At 36.7% G+C, this 23320-nt stretch overlaps 1 protein-coding gene across 3 annotated transcripts; it reads right to left on the bottom strand.

The window, feature by feature from the left end:
* Positions 1-49: 49 nt before the first annotated feature.
* On the bottom strand, positions 50-22965 carry tasor2 (transcription activation suppressor family member 2). 3 transcript variants are annotated; one of them, XM_084086320.1, is made up of 23 exons: positions 22440-22965; positions 20587-20735; positions 20397-20492; positions 20227-20299; positions 17136-17227; positions 16890-17027; positions 16680-16807; positions 16531-16544; positions 16218-16317; positions 15961-16055; positions 15747-15847; positions 15581-15653; positions 15007-15078; positions 13990-14892; positions 12655-13887; positions 11045-11825; positions 7855-8278; positions 3466-7560; positions 3259-3381; positions 2003-2156; positions 1794-1899; positions 1249-1430; positions 50-440 (listed from the first exon to the last, which is right to left on the bottom strand). In XM_084086320.1, exons 1-23 carry the CDS (start codon positions 22468-22470, stop codon positions 343-345), a joined length of 9261 nt encoding a protein of 3086 aa, XP_083942446.1. In that variant the 5' UTR covers positions 22471-22965; the 3' UTR covers positions 50-342. The 3 variants fall into 3 exon arrangements, with proteins under 3 accessions (XP_083942446.1, XP_083942445.1, XP_083942447.1); XM_084086319.1 differs by having other exon boundaries at positions 12655-14892; XM_084086321.1 differs by having other exon boundaries at positions 11045-11393; positions 12655-14892.
* Between the last annotated feature and the right edge of the window lie 355 nt (positions 22966-23320).

Below are 23320 nucleotides of genomic sequence, written 5' to 3'. Positions count from 1 at the left end.
TTATAATATAACATGTATTAAATACACAAAGCTGAATAATGAACAACAATACTAAAACAGCTCATTTATTAGAGTTTCAGTCAATTTCATAGATAAAAAATAAAGTCAGGTTAAAACATACTAAAACATTTTAATGACCTAAATTTGTACATTGAAACTGTATTATAAATGGTAAAGCTTTAACTGGAAAGCTTATAAATTGAATGCTATTACATATGAGTAGCAAAGATATATGCTTTAACATTTACGATAAACAATAAATTAATTATGAACAAAGGTGTACTTACCAATAGTAAGAAATTAAATTGATTGAAAAAAAAACAAAAAAAAACACACACAAATTTAAGACACAGAACAAGTATCATTTGAAAGAATCCGTGAGAATGTGTAAATGTTCATGGTTAAAATCCCATTTGTTCCAAAAGATTCAGTAGGTGTGTCTGCAACGCAAAGAACAAAAGGTAAAAATTCTCATATTCCCTAAATCGTGCATAAAAAATTATGCATTGTTCACAGAAAAATCTAAAGTAGTACAATATGCAGAAATGAAAGAATTAATTTTTTTATTTCAATTTAAAGAATTCATTTTGTTTTTCATTATATAATAATTTTAAAAAAATAAATAAAATTAAACTTGTGATACGATAATGACATTTTCCCAATATTACCAGACTGAATTGATCAACTTTTTGATTAAAAAGAGACTCATTGCTTTAATCACTAAACCAGTGATTCAAGCAATGAGTATAATAAAGGATAATTTCAGGGATGTCTACTCTCCCCTTTTAAAATGTCACTTTTGAAACTTTTAGGCCAAAAAAATAGCCAAAGATCAGTCTGTTTGATTAGGCTAACCAGGAACCAAGAAAGAGAATTTAAATAACAGGAAGTTTTCACTAGTTCTTTCCAGCCATAAGGTGCGAACACCACAGGACGCAGAGGAAAGGAGAATACAGGTTAACTGTATGAGTTGATAAAATTGCAGTGCAATTAAAATCAAAGCTAGCTCATCTGGTATAGACGGCTGTGAAGATGATTGGGTGATATCACAAACATATCAGATCAATCATGTACTCAACATACAAAGTTTTAAATGTGCAGAGGCAATATGAATATATTTTATAAATTAAAATAATTTAAAGTTTTACAAAACATTTATATGAGGTTATGGTGATTTAATTATTCAGCTGAAGTGATCTGGCCCTAACCAATAAGACGTGGACTTTTCACAAAAATTAAAACTCTCACCTGTAATAAACACAGGAAACCGTACAGAGGCGTTTTGGATCTGGAGGCGAGTCAAACAGAAGAGGTAATCCGGTTGGTCCCGTGATATGGCATCACATTCATGATAGGGCAAGACCTCGACTATGCCAGCTTTCTGACAGCAATCGATAAACTGCTGCTTCTTACTTCCCTCAGGACTGGACCTGTCGAGGAGATTATATGTAAGATTATAAGTCTTACCTTTCATATGTTAGAGGAGAGTGAGAATTAGTCTGTTCCCATAACTGGGTAAGTACTAACAAAAGTAGCTACTGTTTAAGCAAAAAAGCTTAAAATGCTGCTTTATCAGGCAGTGTTCAGAGGTAGAAAGGCATCAAGGCGAAACTAGAAGCTGGTATCGTTTCAAACAAGTCAAGTCAAATCACCTTGTTTCAAAGTAGCTTTACAGTGAAAATAGGAAATTAAAGTAACAGAGATTGTTTTGGCTTTACAGCAGCTCTAGAATAAAGTTATTGTCCAGCTAAAGTTAGTTTTTAAACAAAACTTAAACACAGCTGTGATCTTACCTTGCACTTTCCCGAAGCCTGCGGCTGTCTCTATAGTGCAGAAACCATTTCCATTTCCCTTGCTTGTCTAACTCCTCCAGAATCCCCACGACTTTCTTCATGTCATCTTATAAATTTGACAAATACAAGTCCAATGAAAATGTCATAATGTATCAGTCCATCTCCAGTAAAACAACATGGATAATTTCTGTAGCAACTTTTATCAGTACCTAGAGTAAGTGTGTCTAGAGCCAATTCATCACACACTATAAAGCCTCCTTTTGCAAAAAGATCTTGGTGAGCGAGATTCACCACGTCATCGGGTCGGTCGATGCCAGCGAACAGCACGTTGGGGGACTTCTTCAATTCCAGCAAATAAGGAACCTGGTTGAATTGGATAAACAGCTCTTTTGAAGGCAACCTCAATCAAACAAGTTCACAGAAAAATAGTTTCTGTAACAATCGCTCAACTTTTTTTCCCTCCAACTTCTGTTAATTATATCAGTTTGGCTGAATTAAAACAAAAAAAACATGGTGTGGCAAACAGTTCGGGGGAGAGAGCCGAGGAAATGGAGCGAGGACGGTGGCGCAAGTGTTAATGAGTCTCTCGCCTTCCACTGTCTTCACTCCTCCTTTTATCCTTCCTGAGCTCCTCCGTAAGGCTAGAGACCGCTGTGGCGCACAGTGACACTCGTGCCACCAGCATCGCTCTGTTCCCCACGGCTCTTGCCACACATGGAAACAAAAAATGAAAAGGCATTTCATCCCTCTTAACTCAACCCAAAAGAGATTGACCTGCTCAACAGATCTGAAACTCCATTTATGAACAGACTCTCTTAGATTCTCTTCATTATAGCAATGTATATTGATATTAAAATTCTGTCCGACAACGATAAGCCAAAAATAATTTTTACTTTAAGGCTGGTCTGAATTCTGATAAATATTGTAATTATACTGTAAAATAAATAAACAAACAAATAAATGCTACAAGTGAATTAAGGCATCACAACAATGTACAATGTGAAAAAATTGATATTAACTTTGAGATTTGCTAAAGATTACATTAAAGAATTCTTGTTAAAATGTTTTTTTTTGCGTTTCACCCATTTTTATATTTAGAATAATGCTCACTGTCAGATGACAACAAGGGTAATAAAAGTAAAAAAGGGGAAATGAGCATGCACGATTAAATATCCAATATTATATATGCAATACCGACCAACTGACAAATAAATTGACAAAAAAAAAAAAAATAAAAAAAAAAAATTCTAATATTGGCAAATATAGTGATATACTGATATTTCCTTAGCATAATTTGTCTATTTTATGTAAATTTTAATGTGCCATGTTATTTTTTAAATCACAGCATTTAATCGTCTTTTTTACTGAATGATATGATATAATGATATATCTGGGTCAAATCGTCCACTTAAAGGATTTCCACGAATTTTCTGCCTAAAATTCTGAGCTTCACTCATTCACTTACCTCACATATGTGCTCTGCAATGTCCTCATTCCTCAGTATAATGAGAAGAGGGGACAGACCATCGTTACTGAGGTCAAACTCTTCTGGCTCAACCTGTATGTGGCCCTCAGTCTCCAACATGTGCTACAAATCAGAAATTCCCATGAAAATCTTTCTTTACCATTTTAGAACACTTTATAAGATTCTTTTTATGCATAACTTTCGTACCTTGGTTTCTTTAAAGAAGGTATCTGTTGATGTGACAAGGATAAAGAACCTGTACTTAGTCTTGGATGCTTGCCACACAGAGGACTTCAGATTGTCACGAGGCTTGTCGAAAGTGTCCTTCTTGATACGACCACAGAATCCAGGATGTTGACCAACGCTCTCTCGATTGTACTTTCTCTTGACGCCCTTTCCACTTGCCTCAATTGGACGAGAGAGAGTCTTCCTGCTGCAGACATCGTTCATCATGGACTTGTATGCTGCAGCACATTGCTTTGTTATTTCTGAGATCCCCACGAGCTCAACTTCATTGCCCTTTTCACAGAAAAGTCTTTGAAGATGTGGTTTGCGGTTTCTTACAGTCTCCCTCATCCCTCTCCTGTCAGTCATGTCCACTTTTATCTTAAAATCAGTAAGTGATTGCTGTGCTTTACTAAGGTCAGCGGAGTTCTCCACTTCACTGAGATCTGAAAACCGAACAGTCATGGGACATGTAGACTGGTCAGGATTTTCCCAACAGTGTGATGTGGTTCTGGATGTGCTCTTATTTTCTTTGAGAACCTGACTCATGTTTTTAGAGAAAATAAGGTACTCAAGATCAACTGCAGACCGGGTCACATCAGTCTTACTTTGTTGTTCTTGCCAGTGATGAAAAGAGTTTTCAAGTCCAATGAAAGATGGTTTCACGGTGGAAGAGTTACTGAATGTTACCCGGTTTCCTTTCCTGTCCAAAACGGTGACAATAGAGGAGGGTGGAATGTCAAATTTGTTATCCCTCTCACTTACATCTAATAGCTGACTGGAAGCCGCCTCCCTTCTGAAATACCTGCGCCAGTCAAATTGCTGCGTGCTTGTCTTAACATGTGGAAGCGAACTAACCGTGACTGTCTTAGTTGGCTTTGCTTGACAAGTTTCAAAGAATGACGTTTTTTGGATACTGTAGTCTACAATAACATTGGAAGAGTCTTCATCATCCCACTCACTTTGGCAGAAGGTTGTGAATTTGCTTTTTCTAGACTTCTTTTTTGGACTTTGGTCCCTGGTATATTCAGCAGTATAAGGAACTGATAGAGGGTCTGATTTATAATTATTTTCTGCCCAACAATAGTTATCCATCTCTTTCTTTGCATGCTTTTTGTGCCTGTAGGAATACTCACGTTCAGATGTAATGTACTTAGAACAAATGGGTTGATCATTGTCACAACTAAATTCATTTTCACATGGATACAATTGGTGATCAACTGGTTCCTCTGTTTGGTAATCAGGCCACGGTAAACCTTCATCGGAGCCCTGGTAATATTCATGCAAATTGTCTACATTGTCGTCTCTGTAAAATAATCCAGAATCATTTTGTGGGGCACCCTCTATGAAGTTACAATTCTTGTCATCTTTTTGTTGGGAGGTGGGACTGAGTTTGTGCCCTAACTGGAAAGAGTCCTCACTGGGCGAACGCTTAGTAGTTAAAGCAGATTTATCTTTGAAATCCATTGTCCCAGGGTATTTGATCCTCTTACACCTTAGTTCGTCATCATAGGTTTCTTCATAATGCCCTATAAAGTCAGAGAGTGGCTTTGTGGTAGAAACTTGAGAACATACAGGAATTTTAGGTGGCAGCATGTCAGCATGATCAGTGTTGTAAGGAAAGTAAAGGTCCCTACTCAAATCCTCTTCCCTGAATTCTTCGTTCACTTCTGGTAAACATGCCATTTCATCTTGCGTAGGAGTAGAGCACATGCTGTTTACCTCCACTTCTGAGGGTTTGTAAATTGTCAAAGCTTGAGGAGCAACCATTTCATTACGAGTTTCAGCCCGGCTATGGGGCAAAGCACAAATTTTTGCGGACAGGCATTCTTGGTATGTTTTGATGACTTCATCTTTACAAGAGCCTTGACTTTGTGTCTCCTTCTCGTCAACAAGTGTATCATCCTCACCACTGACTTTAGATATATCCTGTTGGCCTAAATCTCTTTCATCATCTTTTTCTAAATGACTAATATCTAATTTGGTGGGTTCAACAGTAATTGCTGTTTTTAACTCGTTCTGACATACTTCAAGAGCTTCTTGTTGGAACACTAAACTCTGCTGAAGGGTCTTGGTTTCAATCTCATCTTGCATTATATTAGAAGTATCAATATTAGAAGCTGGGGTGTGTTTCTCTTGATCAGACATGGGCTGATCATCATCTGAGCATGAATCAATGTTTAATTCAAGGGTATAGTCTTCAAGTTCTGTCTCCTCTGGTGTGTGAGGTTGTGTATCACTCTTTTGTATCTTCATGTCATCATCATCATCATCGATGACAGCATCCTCATCACTGAATTCCATTTCAACACTGTTTATATCATCCTTTAGACCCAAAAAATACTCATCAAGATGTTCCACCATTGCTGTGGACGTCTCACGTTCAGTATCATTGCCATCCAAGTTATCCCTTTCCTTTGACTTACTCTCACCTTCTTGCATAATTTCCTTACCTGTATAACCTTCATCTTTTTCTTCCACAGTCTTTTTAGTGTAATTCCCTTCAATTCCATGGGATGATGAATCAATCAAGTTTAACTGATCTTTCAGATCAAGCTGTTCTTTTGCACTAGGAATCTCATTACACCTTTCAACTTTAGTCTCATCTGATGTAGCATCTCTCAGCTCACCAACCATACGTGTATCTTTCAGGTCATGCACAGGGTTAAGATCTTCTTTTGCATTTGAAGTATCATTATACTCTACAACTCTCGTCTCATCTGATGAAATATCACTCAGCTTATCAAAATGGTCAACTTCATTTGTATCATCTAGCAAAGGTTTCAGTTCTTTTTTTGCATTAGAAGTCTCTTTGTGCTCTTCAACACTAGTCTCATCTGATGTAGCATCTCTCAGCTCATCAACCATTTTTGTGTGATCTTTCAGGTCATGCAAAGGCTGAAGATCTTCCTTTGCATTAGAAGTCTCATTATACTCTTCAACTCTCGTCTCATCTGATGAAATATCACTCAGCCTATCAAAATGGTCAACTTCATTTGTATCATCTAGCAAAGGTTTCAGTTCTTTTTTTGCATTAGAAGTCTCTTTGTGCTCTTCAACACTAGTCTCATCTGATGTAGCATCTCTCAGCTCATCAACCATTTTTGTATCTTTCAGGTCATGCAAAGGCTGAAGATCTTCCTTTGCATGAGAAGTCTCATACTCTTCAACTCTTGTCTCATCTGATGAAATATCGCTTAGCTCCTCAACATGGTCAAGTAGATTTGTGTCATCTAGTAAAGGTTTAAGATCTTTTTTCTCATTAGAATTCTCATTATGCTCTTCAACACTAGCATCATGTGGTGAAACATCTCTCAGAACATCTACCATGTTTGCGTGACCTTTGAGATCTTGAAAAGGTTTAAGATCTTCATTTGCATGAGCAGAGCAATTATGCTCAACAACACTAATCTGATCTTGGCTAGGCAATTCAGAAGTCATGTTTTCGTCAACATTTTCATCTTCCATAATTGTAAGACATCCATCGTGGCTATCTTCATCTGAGACTTCTTTACTCTCTTGACTTACAGAAACACTCTTTTCCTGTACCGAAATGGATGCTCCGTTTCCAGTTTTAAATTCTGTAGCATCGTCAACATTTCCATCAACCACAGCTGCTGGGCACCCATTTTTGTTTTCATTTGTTTCAGAAATTTCTTTACTCTCTGCACTGTCAGAAACATTCTCCTTCTGCAGTACTGTATGTGCTTTATGCCCAGTTTCCTTCTTTAAACCCAGATCAAAACTTTTCCGACCCAAAATCAGACGATGTGGTTTTGAGAATGCTGACGGTTTTATGGGACTAAGTACTTGATGGAACACACCAATTTTTTTCAGATCAAAAGTGGTCACTCTCGTAGATGCTTCCTTCTTTGTAACATTTCTGACCTTTGGTAGTAGTATCCGAATACCTATTCTCATATTTGATGCTTGCTCACACAACTGGTTGTATGAACTATTTCCTTCCAAGAGCTGAGAATATGAGCAGTCAGTGGTGATGTCATTTTCATCATCAGTGTCAATGTGACTGTCAGGCACTGAATTTACCACCGGTATGTCCACAGGAGATCTATAATTCTGTAACAGAAAAATAAAAATCAAATAAATCAATATTAAATTGCATAATCACACTGTACAAGAGGTCTAAAATATAAGAATAATATCACAGAGAATGTCCAAAAGAATTATTGACACAACTCTTATAAACATGACAAGTAACCAAAGGCTAAAAGCTAACAATAATATATTTTCTTAAAAATATATTTAAAAAAAAAGTTAATAAAAAAATTCAATACATTTTAAAGATTAACAGCTATGCAACTAAAAGCTAAGAGCTAAATACAGTGCAATTTGAATCATGTTAATCATTACCATCAATGCTGTAACTTTTGGATTGGGGGAGAGACTTGTCCCAGAAGGTGAATGGTCATGCTTAGAAGTTGGTGACATTTCACCAGGATGTGATGCAGTGTCTTTTTTTCTGCTCTGATTTGAGATCGAACAGAAATTCACAGGCTCGCCATTTTTCACAGAAAGATCCAAAACCTCTGATGGAAGATGCGCAGGCCTGAATGAGTCCTCTTTCGAGGTCAACTCAACATTGAGCAATGACACAGCATTTTGAATAGCGTTAATGTCCAGATGAACCTTTTCAACATCCTTCCCTTTTGGAAGTGTGGTACTATTTTCAAGGTGAAATAACCTGGAGGTGTGTTTACTATAAAAAAGTCCAATCCACATGTGAAAAATGATATGGACATCCTCAAAGGTGTCTTCAATGTTGAAGTTCCATTTCCTGTCAATATTAGAGGGAAGAAATGGTTAACAGAGCCTTTTTGGAATGTCTATATATGGGTTATGATGCTCAGATGATTACCACAAAAACTTCTTCAGCATATTTAAAGTGTGGCATTTTGGTGTCAAACTCAGACATTTGATTTTCTCAATGATTAGTATCGGGGCCAATAAATATATATATATATATATATATATATACACACACAGACACATACACACACACAGTCATGCTCAGAATTAATCATACCCCTGGTAAATATGATTAAAAAAAATGGCTGTAAAAAATAAATCTGCATCGTTTATCCTTTTGATCTTTCATTAAAAAAATTGGCAAAAATCTAACCTTTCATTGAAGTAAAAGAATTGAAAGTGTTGGAGGGGGGAAATCACATTATGAAATAAATGTTTTTCTCCAAAACACGTTGGCCACAATTATTGATACCCCTAGAATTTTTTATGAATAAAATATCTCTGAAGTATATTCCCATTAATATTGACCTTTTTTTAGCACACCAGGGTGACTAGAAACATGAAATTGTCCAGCTATGTTTCACAGGAGTTTAAATATGAGGAAACACAAAGGCCAAATTCCCTTAATCATCCATCACAATGAGTAAAACCAAAGAATATAGTTCTGAAGTGCAGCAACAGATTGTTGAGCATGTTGAGATTGTAAGAAAATAGCTAAAGAATTTAAAATCCCCATTTTGACCATCAGGGCAATAATTAAGAAGTTATAATCAACTAAAGATGTTACGAATCTGCCAGGAAGAGGACGTGTGTCTATATTGTCTTAATGGATGGTGAGGATGAAAGTTTGAGTGGCCAAAGACTCTCCAAGTATCACAGATGGAGAATTGCAGAGATTAGTTGAGTCTTGGGGTCAGAAAGCCTATAAAAAAAATAAAAAAAATCAAACAACCCCTACATCCCCACATGTTGTTTGGGAGGTTTTCAAGAAAAATGCTCCTCGCTCATCCAAAAACAAACTCCAGCATATTCAGTTGTCAGACACGACTGGAACTTCAAACGGCACAGGGTTCTGTGGTCAGATGAAACTAAAAAAAGAGCTTTTTTGCAGCAAACACGCTAGATGGGTTTGGTGCACACAAGGATAAAAAGTACCCCATGTGTACTATTTAATATACCATTGGATCTTTAATGTTGTGGGCACATTTTTCTGCTGGAGGTCCTTGACGTCTTATTCAGATACATGGCATCGTGGATTCTATAAAATACCAACAGATAAAAAATCAAAACCTGACGCCTTCTGCTAGAAATCTTATAATGGGCCGTGGTTGGATCTTCCATCAGGACAACGATCCAAAACAAACATCAAAATCAAGACAAAAATGTGTTAGGGAGCACAAATTGAAGCTTCTGCCATGACCGTCCCAGTTCCCTGACCTGATGAGTGGAGTGAACTGAAGAGAAGAAACACCAACATGGATCTGGGAATCTGAAGGATCTGGAGAGATTCTGTATGGAGGAATGGTCTCTGATCTCTTGTCAGGTGTTCTCCAAACTCATCAGGCATTATAGAAGAAAACTCAGAGCAGTTATCTTGGCAAAAGGAGATTGCAAAAAGTTATTTAATAAAAGGGTATCAATAATTGTGGCCAATGTGTTTTGGAGAAAAACATTTATTTTATAATGTGATTTCCCCCCCACTTTCAATTCTTTTACTTAAATGAAAAGTTAGGATTTTGCCAATTTTTTGAATGAAAGATCAAAAGGATAAACGATGCAGATTTATTTTTTACAGGCATTTTTGATCATATTTACCAGGGGTATGATTAATTCTGAGCACAACTGTATATATATGTATATATATATATATATATATATATATATATATATGTATATATATATATATATATATATATATGTATATATATATATATATATATGTATATATATATATATATATGTATATATATATATGTATATATATATATATATACATATATACATATACACACACATATATATATATATATATATATATATATACATATATATACACAAGTATATATACAAGTATTGAATAGTAGGGCTGGGAGAAAAAAATCAATTCACCTATCTATCGCGGGTTTTTTTTTTTACGATACTAAAATCGATTTTTTTTTATTCCAGAATAATATTAATTAAAATTCAATTGCTTTATTTTTGTCCTTGCTTGTAGATGAGGTTTACAGAAGTTAGCCACTTTCGTTCCAACAGAGGATGAAATGTGTCGTTATCTATGAGTGTTGAGTGACGTAATATCCCAAGTGGACGCGTGGAAGAGACGTGAGACTGAAAGCACTGAAAAGCCCTCGCACGGCGCTACTCATACGCTGAGAGAGAGATAAGACAATAGAGCTGTATCGGCAGATACTCAATATTCAATGACTCGGATCAGATCGAGGGCACAAAAAAATTGATCAGGACATCCCTACTTGTAATGGTCTGGATAGAATCAGTAAGTAATCAGTTATTTTGTTTGTCTTTTTAGCAGAAGTGTGTATATGAATATATAATTTTCCATTAAAGCTGTATTATTTCTAGCTTGTTGCAATAAAAAAAAAATGTTTTTCATTTCTAATTTTGGGTGAAATATTCCTTTAGTTTTTCTGATTAGTGACAATATTAAACTAAATGCAATAATGTTCAGACTTGTCTTGTGTGAATTGCCACAAATCAACATAAAAAACAATATTAATTTTCACTACAACAATCATCAAGCCTTAACCGAAATGTAGGGGCAACAAGTGGTACTTACCCATGAAGTGCTCGTGTGACAGTTTTGTCTATATTGTCATTGGTGAACTTGCTGTCAAATTTAAAATCATAATCTTCTTCCCAAATCCTTGTCACTTGGATCTTTCCCTCCTTTTCAATGATGGATCTATTCCGTAAAAATCTTGACTTCCGTGCTTTCGTCTTGGGAATCAACGACATTGTCCCATCTGAAGAAATCAAGTGCTTCCATTCTGTTTTGCCTCCTTCCTCCTGATGACACGAGGGTGTGGCATCTTTAGGCAGGTTCAGATGAAGCCCAGTCTTCAAAGACAGAGCTGAATCTACACATCCAGATGGATAAGAAACCTGGGGGGATGTACCTGACAAACCTGACAGCAGAGAGGTTGGCTGTGAGTAAGAATGCTCTTTAGATATTTCCAAAATCAGTTCCCCAGTCACTAAAAGACCTTCTGGAAAAGGAGACCTGGGGGGTAATTTAAATCTGCCAGATGGACAACGAAGAAGAGCATGAAGGACTGACTCCGGGGAGCCGCTACCCTTCATTCCATCAAGGGCCTCCTGGCCAGGATTGGCTTCTAAGTTCGATAACATTTTATCATTACTTGCACCGAGGGCCAAGTCAGCCAGTAAACTCAAAGCATCTGAGGGCAGAGATGCACTCATGCTCTCACTCTCTGCGCTGGCTTTGCCATCAACGCTAATTCTTGTCCTTCCCACCCTATCCCCACGCGACGATATGAGCTGCTGGTCATTGCGTTTAGCTATTTCAAAAGGTGCTGATGTGTCAAAATTGAGGGACCCTGTAAGAAATAGACAAAAACAAAGACAAAGCATAAAATAGCAGCAGCAAAGGTGCATAGTCATGCAGACATGCAAAAGAATAGGAGGAAGCATAAGCACAATAACATGCACACAGAAGACAAAAAGATGGAGGGAACACATGGGGCCAATTTTAAAACACCAGCAAAATCATGTCTCAAGTCATTCTAATTGAATGACTACTGTTGAAAATGAAACATTCACAAAGGATTGAGGTTTAAAACTGGTATACACACAAATATACACACAGCACTTTCTGGACACTTTTCCAGTAGGGGTGTAACAGTTCTCGGTAAAGTGTATATATATATATATTTTTTTTTAATATATATATTTTTTTTTTTTACTTATTTAAAAAAACAAAACAAGGAAAAGACAAGGAAATCACTTACTGCTCTTGACTGAATAGCTTTTGTAACTTCAATAATGATTCATCTATATTTCATATATACAGTGAAGATTTTATGCAATATTGTTTTACATTTGATTACTTTATTCAATTTCTGTACCTGAAAACTACTGTTAGATACCTAAATAACCTGAAAAGCACGGTTAAGCATTTTATTTGTATCTTTGCTCAGTTGTAATTATTTGTCAACAAGCAAATTATGTTGCTTGTAGTTTGTTCTTATTTTCTTCATTTTTATTTGACAGTAGTCCTTTTTTCCCTGAAGATAGCAAATACCGAACCGTACTGAAATTGTAACAGTAAAACTGTGAGTAATTTGAGTAACCAATACACCCCTATTTCCCACTCTTGACGTGAACATTTGTTTAATAACAGAACATGTAAACAAAGATTTTTCTTACCATTTTCTTTTGAGTCCTTGGGAATAAGACCTCTCCAAGACACAGGTTGTTTGGTCATCTCCACAGGTTTCGTTGGCGTATACTGTGCCTTATCATTCATGGGCTGTGATGCTTTGTCTTTCAACGGATTCTTGATAACATCACATTCCATAGTGCCCAATTTTCTTTTTTTTGATTCTGGGTCTGCGTTATCTGGCTCAGATTTTGCACTGTCACCAGGGGAAGGAGATTTCGCCCTCTTTCCCCTTCTGAGTACCGTCTTTAATTTGCTTATAGATATTGCACTGTACACATCACATTTTGATTTCTTTTTGTTTTTGTCAGGGGAGGATACTTTAGGGTCAGAGTGCATGGATTGGTCAGATACTCTGGGAGGACTAGAAGTTGCATCTGTTACTTTGTTAGTTTGTTGGAAGCCTACGTCCTCATTTAATGTAGCATTAATGGACTTCTCTGAACATAAATCCTGACTTTTGTCAATGTCTAATGGGTTGTTTTTGTGAAGGTTTCTCAAAATCTTTAATGCTGACAAGAGAGCACTTGGCATTTCATCTGAAGGGCTGTGCGATGAGTCCTCACAGTCACTGACCACTGGAACTTTACGGGGGTTTTCTTCTATCACCATCGAGGGAGATTCTCCCTTACTTTCCACTATTTCTGTGGATTTGTTTTCCACAGGAGAAATCGTTTCTGCATTTGTGTCAATGCTCATCTCAACATGCATTTTCTCACTTTGCCTCTTGTTTGCAGATAGTACATCAACATCTGAACCATGCGGGACAAAAACTCTGCCACAGGTTGTGATTATGGTCTTTAGACCATATCGTTCCCTCAAGCTAAATCCCTCCATCTTCCTCTTGGGTGTGCTAGACAAACTTTGCTTTGTGGCATCAGCCAGTGCGTTCACTATAGTCTCCTCATCAATCTTTACAGCACCTGATCTCAAAGAACGCTTCAGATTGGCATTGGTATTCCACAATCTTTTACGCCTTGGAAGAGACCGCCAGTCTCTTTTTGAAGGACTTGTCTCATTTTTCATACTTTGATCAAGTAAAGTTTCTGTTGACACACTTAAAGGTTCTTGTGCTTGTCTGGCTTCACTCAGATTTCGATTCACGCCCCTTTGCCTGCGTCCCTTGCCTCTACTAGTTAAATGCGGCCTCTGATTAATGTCATCAGCATGCATGGTCTCAGTCCGAGTCTGGTCTTTTGTAGGGCCATCTGTGGAGTTCACTGGCAAAACGAGAGGCAAACTTGAAGTTGGTAAAGCAAGCTTTTTTTTAACAGCTTTTTTTTTCCTCTGCCTGGTTCTCCAATGAATTTTGCGCTTCCTACCTTTACGTTTCGAAAAGGACCTCAGATTCACTTTCTTATCGGGATCAGCCATTGTTTTCTCAGGATGTATACTATCCTCCATCCCCTCAGCAGTACCACCTTCTTCTGTTGATGTGATTAATGGTGTACTGCTTGTTTGGATGGGAGTCTCTTTTGTGGATAAATCTACACAGACTCCATCAGCATCTCCTTTAGTATTGCCTTGAGATGTTTTCTCAACATCACTGTCAATACTTACACAATTTTCTGAAGGGAAGTCACCCAATTTAGGTGAAACTGTGGAAGTTGGATACTCCGACACACTGTCAGCTACTGCAACTACAGCTGTTCCCAGTTTTTCAATGCCCTCTGGCAAAGCAGGTTGAGGCTGCTCTGTTGTCAGATGCTTGTGCTCATCTTTTTCAACTGTCCTGTGAGAGGCATCACTGATGGCCTCTGTGTGCTTAGTCACTTCCATTTCAACGGGGGCATCAGTCTGCAGAACCTCATCAGGTGATGATATACAGTAATAGACATCATCGTCATGATCTTCGCCACGCTGCTGTCGACCAGTGGTGAGTAACTCCAGTGCCCTCACTACTGAAATTGTAAAGCCACAAGGCTCATCAAAATAGGATTTTAATTGAGTGCAAGTCTCCTGTGACCATTTAGGCGATATCAGAGTAAAACCACCTGGCACATCATATTGGTCTGGAAACAAACTTGCTTCCCTGGTGGGAACGTCCAACAGCCCTGGGTGAAAAAGAGTGCCATAGTCTTGCAAATGCTTCTCTAAAGAGATTTGAGAACACCCCTGTTGGTTTGGAGGACATTTTTCCATCTCCATTTCTGCATAGTTGAGTGCTGGAATGACTTGCATTATTTCTGATGACACTTTAGTATTTGTCAGGTCAGACTTGGCACCTAAACATAAAAACATATGCTTATAAGACATGTAAGACTTGCAAATTAAAAGATAAATTAAGTAGACTGATGTTAAAAAAAAAAAGTAATAAATCAAATTCTTCTCCTTGTTACCTCTTGGCACAGTTCTTGAGTCCGGAAAAATAAACATGCCTTGAAGTGCAGCTGCCTTACCAGACTTTGCATCTAGAAATGAAGGAAATTTATGTTTTCACAAGATATACAACATCAAGATTTTCTGTCCACTTTTTAAGTGATCTTGGCTCCAGATGTATTGTCACTGTGTAATTAATGTTTTTAATGAGGAAATGAACTCAATCCCATGAAGCACTGTGAATGACAATCAAATTAAAATGGAAAATATAACAATATTCATTTAAAGACATTATTGTAAGAACAGAAAATAGTTTTTTTAAGTTAATTGCTAAATAATCAGATATAACCAAATCACATTGAAGATTTTGGGTAATGTAGTTCTTCGCCCACAAATGCGCTGTGAAATACATTTAAATGACACAGACCATCAGCATTAAAGGAAGCATACAGTAAATCACTGATTAACAACCTCTGAGCTCATGAGGTTTGTCTTCAATGGTTTACATGTTGGTGTTAAAAATTAACTACTCTATAGAAAAAAATGATTGGGATGATTGGGATTGGAGTTGCACTCCACTGGGCAACATCTTACCTTCATAAGAGAAGAGATGTGAAGAGTGTAACAGTATAAGGAAACCAGAATCTTCCAATGGTATAACAAGAGCCTGGTGAATGGAAAAGGTCATAAGACAAGATTTGTTTAGAGATTTTTTCAGTGTTTCTTTGATGACAGATATTTCTCTCTTCCCCACATTTACCATGTCATTTTCCTTTAGCTCTTGGGTTATCTGAGCAAGATCATTTTTCGCCTTAGAGGAGACAACGTCATACAAGTTGAAACATCTGCCATCTATGCAAACTGTGGGAAGATGTAGGAAAACAAATTAAAAGATGTTGCCCAAGTGCTCATTTACAGTTTTAGCACCAAAATGGGCGATACTGTCAATAACCAAAATACAATTTTAAACACACCTTCACCCACAATACAAGTTTCAAAGATTTCCCGCGGCAAGGTCCTCTTCAGTTCAGACACACCAATTGCACGGTCAATTTGAACTGTCTTTGGGCTGAAAATATAGTTTGCATTTCAGTCCTATAGCTTATAAGTAGATGTATAGTATAAATCTGAATAATCTACCCTTATGGTTTGGGCAGCTTTGTTGGTGCATTATCAAATGAAATATGGTTTATTGTATCAGAGGGTCAAAAGATTTTTGCATAAAACATACAGTTTTGCTGGGAACCAGGCTCCGCTCGAAGACTGAAGACCAACATCATAGACAGTGGATTCAATCTTGAATTGGCCAATCCATGGTTGGTAATGAAACACTACAATACAAGATACCACTTATTGGTAATCCCTCTAATATTCAGTGTATTTAAATGTTCTTTTAATTCAAAACATGGAACAGTCTAGTTTAAAACACTATACAAAAAATTAAAGAAAGACAATGTACAAGATTTTAAATAAAACAATTTGCCCTATTTGCAATTTCACCACAAAAAGAGAAAAGAACATGCAAACCAATCCATCATTCTTACCTGTTTTTTCTTGGCTTGAAAAGAAAAAGTGAAGAAAACAGATTGTTAGTTGTCATATGTAACAATGTTTCATTTCATAAGATTCAGCAAAAGTTATTTAGCCGTCAATTTTTTTAAAATATAAAATCTCAAAGAGCAAAGTGATAAACCTCTTTTGCTCCAACTCGGATGTGGTGTTTATCTTCCCATATGAAAATGCCACGATGGCAAATGGACAAGCATGTCTCGGACATGATTCTGTTTCACTGCTTCCATCACAGAGTTCATACATATAGTACTGCAAGACAAAGCAACCTTGTTAGATATACAATTTGATGCTAAGGAAGGAAGGAAACCATTTCTTTTGAGAGCTGTATCACCTGTGTTCGCTCATAGGCCAAGAAAGAACTAGTAGTTGAAGACACAGCACCAAGCTGCTCTGATACGTGGCAGTCGAAGCCAGCTGTCGGAGGAGTGAAATTCTGGGTATAGTTGTCTGTAACTTCTTTCACTCTCCCCTGATTTAAGAAAATATGTTTACATGTGGTGCATTAGGATGAATCAACAAAAAGCAACAGAATTTGGTGGAAGAATAACAATTTCCCACAAATTTGTTAAATGTGTACCTTGGTCAGCTTCAAAAGGACAATGTAGCCAGTCTTGCCATCGTACCAGCGCTTCAGGTCGAGGCAGTCAGAGTATTTTGAGATATAGACACCTAATTTAAGTGTAAATAACAGAAATATAATGTGACGATAATCGCCTCAACCAATAACAGAAAACAACTCCACAACAATCAATTCACTGCAGCTGTATTCAACAACACATTTCTTAAGACATTTGCTTTTTTTTAGGCAAAGCTTGTAAATGGCTGATAAAGTCCAATGAATTTTTATTTAAATAGTGTTCAACAAACTATGGGATAAAAACTGTGAAAAAATAAGCCATTAAAGAGGCAGACAACAAAATGCCTCTTAGTTGAAGGTGTAACTCAAATCCTGAGGTAATACTCAACACATGCAATTAACAGACTGTCAAAAGCTGGAAAAACTAGATCTGAATTTTTGTGGCTGAGAAAAAGGTGTACAAGCACTTCTCAGAAAGATCTGATTGCCTCAACATGTTAAACTACAGTAAAGTTTAGTCTTTAGTACTGCAAATTATTAAGCCAACAAGTCCTAGTCTCACAATAGCCAGGCTTTTGACACTGCACAAAATGCCTAAAAAGGTATTTTTCAAAGATTCATTGAAAAACTATGGCAAATCCAGTAAAGATATCTTTAACAAATTGCTTTAACCACGTAAGCATGACCCTGTAAGCATGACTTCTTTTTCAGGCTGGTTGACAAAAAACGTGTTTACAAAAAGTTGTGTAAAAGCCAGCAAATCAGATAAGTTGGATAAGATATTTTGGTAGAACAGACTGTGTCAGTGATATCCCTGACAACACACCAACATTTGCTGGGCCCTAAAATAGTTTTGCATTAATGGGAAATGATACAATACATTAACTTAAAGTTAATATCACATTAACTTTACTCTTATTTGGTTGCTTAACTGTAAGGAGAGACACTCACGAAGCTGCGCATGTATCATTCAAGACTTCCCCTCTCAGAAAACAGAAGTGATACACATGACCACATAAACTCACTTCCCAGCTACATCATACATAAAATTAGTAATAAAATGAAATATGAAAACCCTTCTGAAGGGCCTGAAACATCTGAAGGCCTAATTACACTTGTCTAAGAATATGTGCTGAATTTTACTTGTCTTCACAAACCTGCTTTAAGTCAATAATAATTCAAGATTATGTCTATTATTAGTAGCTATAGTAGTTCTGCATGATTTTGTTGTCCACCAAACACCCAGATCTTCAGTGGAAATGTACTTTTACAAAATTCCTTCCAGGCTCCTTAATTTCTTTCCCACCCTCAAGCCATGATACACCAACCATGTGACTGATGATTGCTTAGCTAGAAATAAGTCTCATTTCTTCATGATATCAAGTCTTCCGCCAGTAGTTAATAATAGCCCTGTAGTCTCTAGCAAATATAAGAAAGGAGTCACATGTTTAATTTAGACTGCAGTAAATACTTCAGTATCTAGGCTATTTGATATCATACACTAGTGGGAAGAGCTGGGTAAGGGCTAACCTTCACTTTCTCTTTCAATAGATTCATTACATCTCTTAAGTAGCAGTACAATTCATACTTTCACTTTTCATATGTAGGAGAACTATGGACTTGAGAATATACAGTTCTCCTATGCAATAAGCATATTGCATAGTTGTGCTTGGAGTCAATTGTTTTATTCGTGATAACGCAATGAAACATGCCAAATTTTGCGGAGATAATTTTGGGCCAGGCTGTCATACAAAGGAATATGAATACATGCAAAAACCGGAGGGAACCAACAAAATATTAAAAACCAATTATGTTGAAGTCAATGCATGCTTTTTCCAGTGAGCTTTTTGTTTTCTATGCATTTTGGACATCACTTTTGACCACTACTGCATCTGCATCATAAAACATTCACTGAATCAATCCAATGAAAATCATGCACTTTCATTGACAAAAGGGCTGGGACGATACACCTATCTCCCGATTCGATACTATCACGATACTTGGGTGCCGATACAATATGTATTGCGATTTTTTTAAGAACTGCGATTCTACAAGTATTGCGATTCAATATTGCGAATTTTTTATTTTATTTTTTTAACACTAGACCATGGGAAAAAGTTAAATCATTCACTTATACAGACTGTACATGATGTATAAGATGAGTCATATTTACAAAAACAATTCATCACATCTTTCTGACTTTTTTTCAGAAGCATCATACATTCTCTTTAATAAATGATTCAATAACAAATAGCCTACATTTTTTAACAGAGTGAAGAAACAATGTAATCGATAAATGCGTTATTTTAAGCGCCAAGTTCTATCAAAAGCTGATTTACTCTATTTTGATCGCTATCGTAGACATCAGTGTTTATATTTGAAATTTAAACTTTTATCCCAGTATTTCTATGATAATTTGAACTATTGTATCACAGAAATAATGATACTATGAGGAAAAGACTGCTGTTTCATGACTACTCTCTCTGGGTCAGCGGCAGCGCCAACACAGATTTGAATGTTGCGATATGATTTTTAAAAAGATTTAATAGACAGACGAAATGTAAGAAGATCGTGTGGGTGTTTGAATCGAGATCGCAGTCTTTTAAAGATGAATCGTGCAGCTCTGTTGTCTTATCTCTCTCTCTCTCAGCATATGAGTAGCGCTGTGTGAGGGCTTTTCAGTGCATTCAGTCTCACGTCGCTTTCACACGTCCACTTGAAAGGGATATTACGTCACTCAACAACATTCAAAGATAACGACACATTTTATCCTCTGTTGAAACGAAAGTGACTAACTTCAGTCAACCTCATGTAAAAGCAAGGACAAAAATAAAGCAATTTAATTTGAATTAATATCGATTCTGTAATAAAAAAATCGCGATACCTAGGTGAATCAATTTTTTCTCCCAGCCCAAATTGACAATAGCACATGCATATCAAGACTTGTCAGACTAGCATGAAGGCTTCAGAACCTCCTCATGGCTGATCTTGTTGCAGTCACATGTGAAAAATTTCCTTGCACATTAAAGTAAACACATCAAGTTGTTATGCTGAAATTATCACCAAATAATGCAATGGCTACTTTCTTTACCTTTCAACGAGTCTCCAAGAGTAGTGCATTTTGCTTGTCCAACCAACAAGCCTGTTTCACCAACTTTCCTTGCCTGTGGGAAAACAAATGTTGCATTAATGGGTTTGACGATTCAGAAAGTTTTGAAATCAGGCTGATTCAATAAGCTCATTGAACATTATATTTCTTACCCTGCTTGCATCATCAAGCAACAGGAAGCCAAAAGACTCTTCAAGTTCCTGTTCAGAATATCCTTTTTCCCGTTTCTCGGAACGAAAGGCAGCATACTGTTGGGGAAAAAAAAAACATTAATTCGGCTATAACATGACACAAATCTCACTAAAACATTTTATATTGTACAGTATTAAGAATAGAAATTACCTGTTTTTGTAAAGCGTCATTGTTGATCAAATGGGCAGAGTTGTACGTGAAACATTCTTTTGACTCCTCATACAAATAGTTGTTACGAAGTGGCGCTAGAATACTCTCATTAAAGGTTACTGAGCCTGGATGCACAGGCTCCAGAAGACCTGGTAAGACAGGACACATGTCTGAGTTATACTAACTGCTTCACAATTTTTCAAAACATTCCATCTTTTCAACAACAAATAAAATGGAAGGTTTTGTATGTCACTTTAGAATGGCAACTAGAGAGCATGTTCTCAAAGCCATTTGAAGGTCATTGAATATAGTTTGAAATAAACATTCAGTAAAAACAATAAACCCGGTAGAGAACCCATTTTGTGAACAAATGGCTAGGTAAAAAATACAACAGTTTCAAAAACTGGCTAAACAACTCCTCAAAAAACATATTCTGCATTAAAGAAAGCCCCTTACGCAATTCTTCTGGTGTACACGTTGTTCATTATGTAAAGGACTATTGTGCAATACTTTCGTAGAAGTGTTCCACACTAATCTTCCAAATGTACTATATAACCATAATGTCAAATATTGACTTATTAACTCATAATGAACTCATCGCATTATACAGTAATATGAAATGCAGTCTAATTATCATCTTAACAAGATGGATTTCCAGCTTTTCTAATTGGAAAATACTGTTTAAGATTTGTAGCTGGTTTCTGGAAACAGTAGATCATCTTGGACCAGCAACAAGCTAGTTATCCACTAGTCACACCAGTTTAAGGTGGTCAGGCTGGTTTTTGAAACATGACTCTCAACCAAGCTAGAACCAGCTAATGAACATCTTAGACAACCTAATATTTAATGGATATTTCAAACTCTACATGGAGGAATGAGATTCATAACCAATGCAATAAATAAATCAACACTGCTGACAATTCTTAACATCTAGACATTTGTACTAAACCCATTTAAGCCTTTTTTGGTCTTTAATTTTAGTCAAATTTTACAATCCCAAAACACTGAGAACAAGAGTTACCAGAATGAGAAGATCTTTCGGTAACACTTTACAATAGGTTTCATTAGTGAACTACTTTAGTTAACATGAACTAAAAAGGAACAATAGTTCTACAGCATTTATTAACATTAGTTTATGTTAATTTCAGCATTTAGTAAAATCAAAAGTTGTATTAGTTAACATTAGTTAATGCACTGTGAACTAACATGAACAAACTATGAATGACTGTATTTTTATTAACAAAGATGAATAAATACTGTAACAAATGCATTGCTCATTGTTAGTTAATGCATTAACTAATGTTAACAAATGAGACCTTATTGTAAAGTGTTACAGACCCTTCATATAGATCATGCACAAATATCTAGAAAACACTTATAATAATGGGCACATATAATAAATAAATATAGGCCTAAGAGAGGACACTGCACAGTAGTGAACTAAAACATCAATGTAAACCCCTTATTCACATTAATCAAAAAGCTTATTGGAGCAAAGGTAAGACTATCACGTGTAGATTTACCAGGCCCACGCTGACTCGACTGCAGAACTGGTTTAGAGTTAATGGAAACCAACCAAATCAGTACCCGTGTCTTCTTTCAACCAGAATAGTATAGTCGTTTCAAATTTTACACGAGGTCTGAAATGGTGTATCTATATAAATACTTAGAACTGAAACTCAGAAGAAAAACAACAAAAAAACAGTTTCGTTGGCTGTCCACAAAAACAGCACAAAAGAGTGGGGTTTGAATGGATATATAAACGTATAGATGTTTATTGCATAAATTATACAAACACTATTGACGTCAAAACAGAAACTAAACGTGTCAACGAGTCCACTAACCCCAGTTACCTTGTGTTGATCGTGTAGTCTCATTCTCCATGAAGACGAAGCATAGATCCCAGGTTTTCGCTTTGCACTAACTCGATATATTAGATATTTCTAATACTCGGTGGCTCGCGACATTCCACTTAAACGAATAAAAACATACTGCCTTTTCCGTGAAATAATCATGAAATGTTTATCGAAAGCTCTTAAGGTAATTATTAGTTTCGACGACAAGTCTCTCAGGTTGAAATGCGTTTTGAAGGACTTGAATTGTACTGTGTGACTGTGTTGCAACCAGGAAGCGAATCCACATAAAGACAGCAAAGGTTGGGCTGTGAAAACGGCTGCCAGCGAATTGGTCTGAAGGCCTGTTTTTAACCGATTTTTTTCTGACTGAAATGCTAAATCATTCGAAAGTGCGCGCTCTCAACTCGAGAGACGCGGCGATACATAGAAGAGCGTAGCTCGTGCGAGTAAAAGCAAACCGAAATAGAAACAGAAAGTCAAAAGTTTGCGTCCATTTTGCGTCTCGCGCGCAGTTCCCTTTGCCGTCGCTAGTAGTCGCAGCACAGGCAAATTGGAACGACGTCGTTCAACGCTAATTATACTCGGATTTATCACTGAATATCGATGTAATAATTAAAAGAAAGGAGTATAAGGTTATATATAATGAGTAGACGTCGGTAGGTTGAAGTAAACAAACAACAGTCCTTGACTTGAAAAATCCAAATGTACTCTTCCGGCCTCTAGGTGGAGCTATTCAGTTTTCTGCATTCCTGAACTCCATCCTTGCGGCTTGCTGCTGAAAGAACATTCAGTTCAGGACAAAGTGTTCACTGAGTGCATTAGAGCAAAACAGAACAGTATTTGTCTGCCTAAATTTGGGCGGGCAAAGCCATTTTAGG

The sequence above is a fragment of the Abramis brama genome (assembly GCF_963993115.1).
Source record: "Abramis brama genome assembly, chromosome: 16".
NCBI classification, from domain to species: Eukaryota; Metazoa; Chordata; class Actinopteri; order Cypriniformes; family Leuciscidae; genus Abramis; species Abramis brama.
Note: the sequence above shows the minus strand (reverse complement) of the source record. Positions and strands in the feature narration are given on the sequence as shown.

Coding starts and splice junctions, on each gene's coding strand:
- tasor2 (XM_084086319.1), bottom strand. CDS start 22,470: ATGGAGAATGAGACTACACGATCAACACAAG. Junction 20,736..22,439: donor GACTACACGATCAACACAAG/GTAACTGGGGTT, acceptor CTGTCTTACCAG/GTCTTCTGGAGCCTGTGCAT. Junction 20,300..20,396: donor TGCTTGATGATGCAAGCAGG/GTAAGAAATATA, acceptor GTTTTCCCACAG/GCAAGGAAAGTTGGTGAAAC.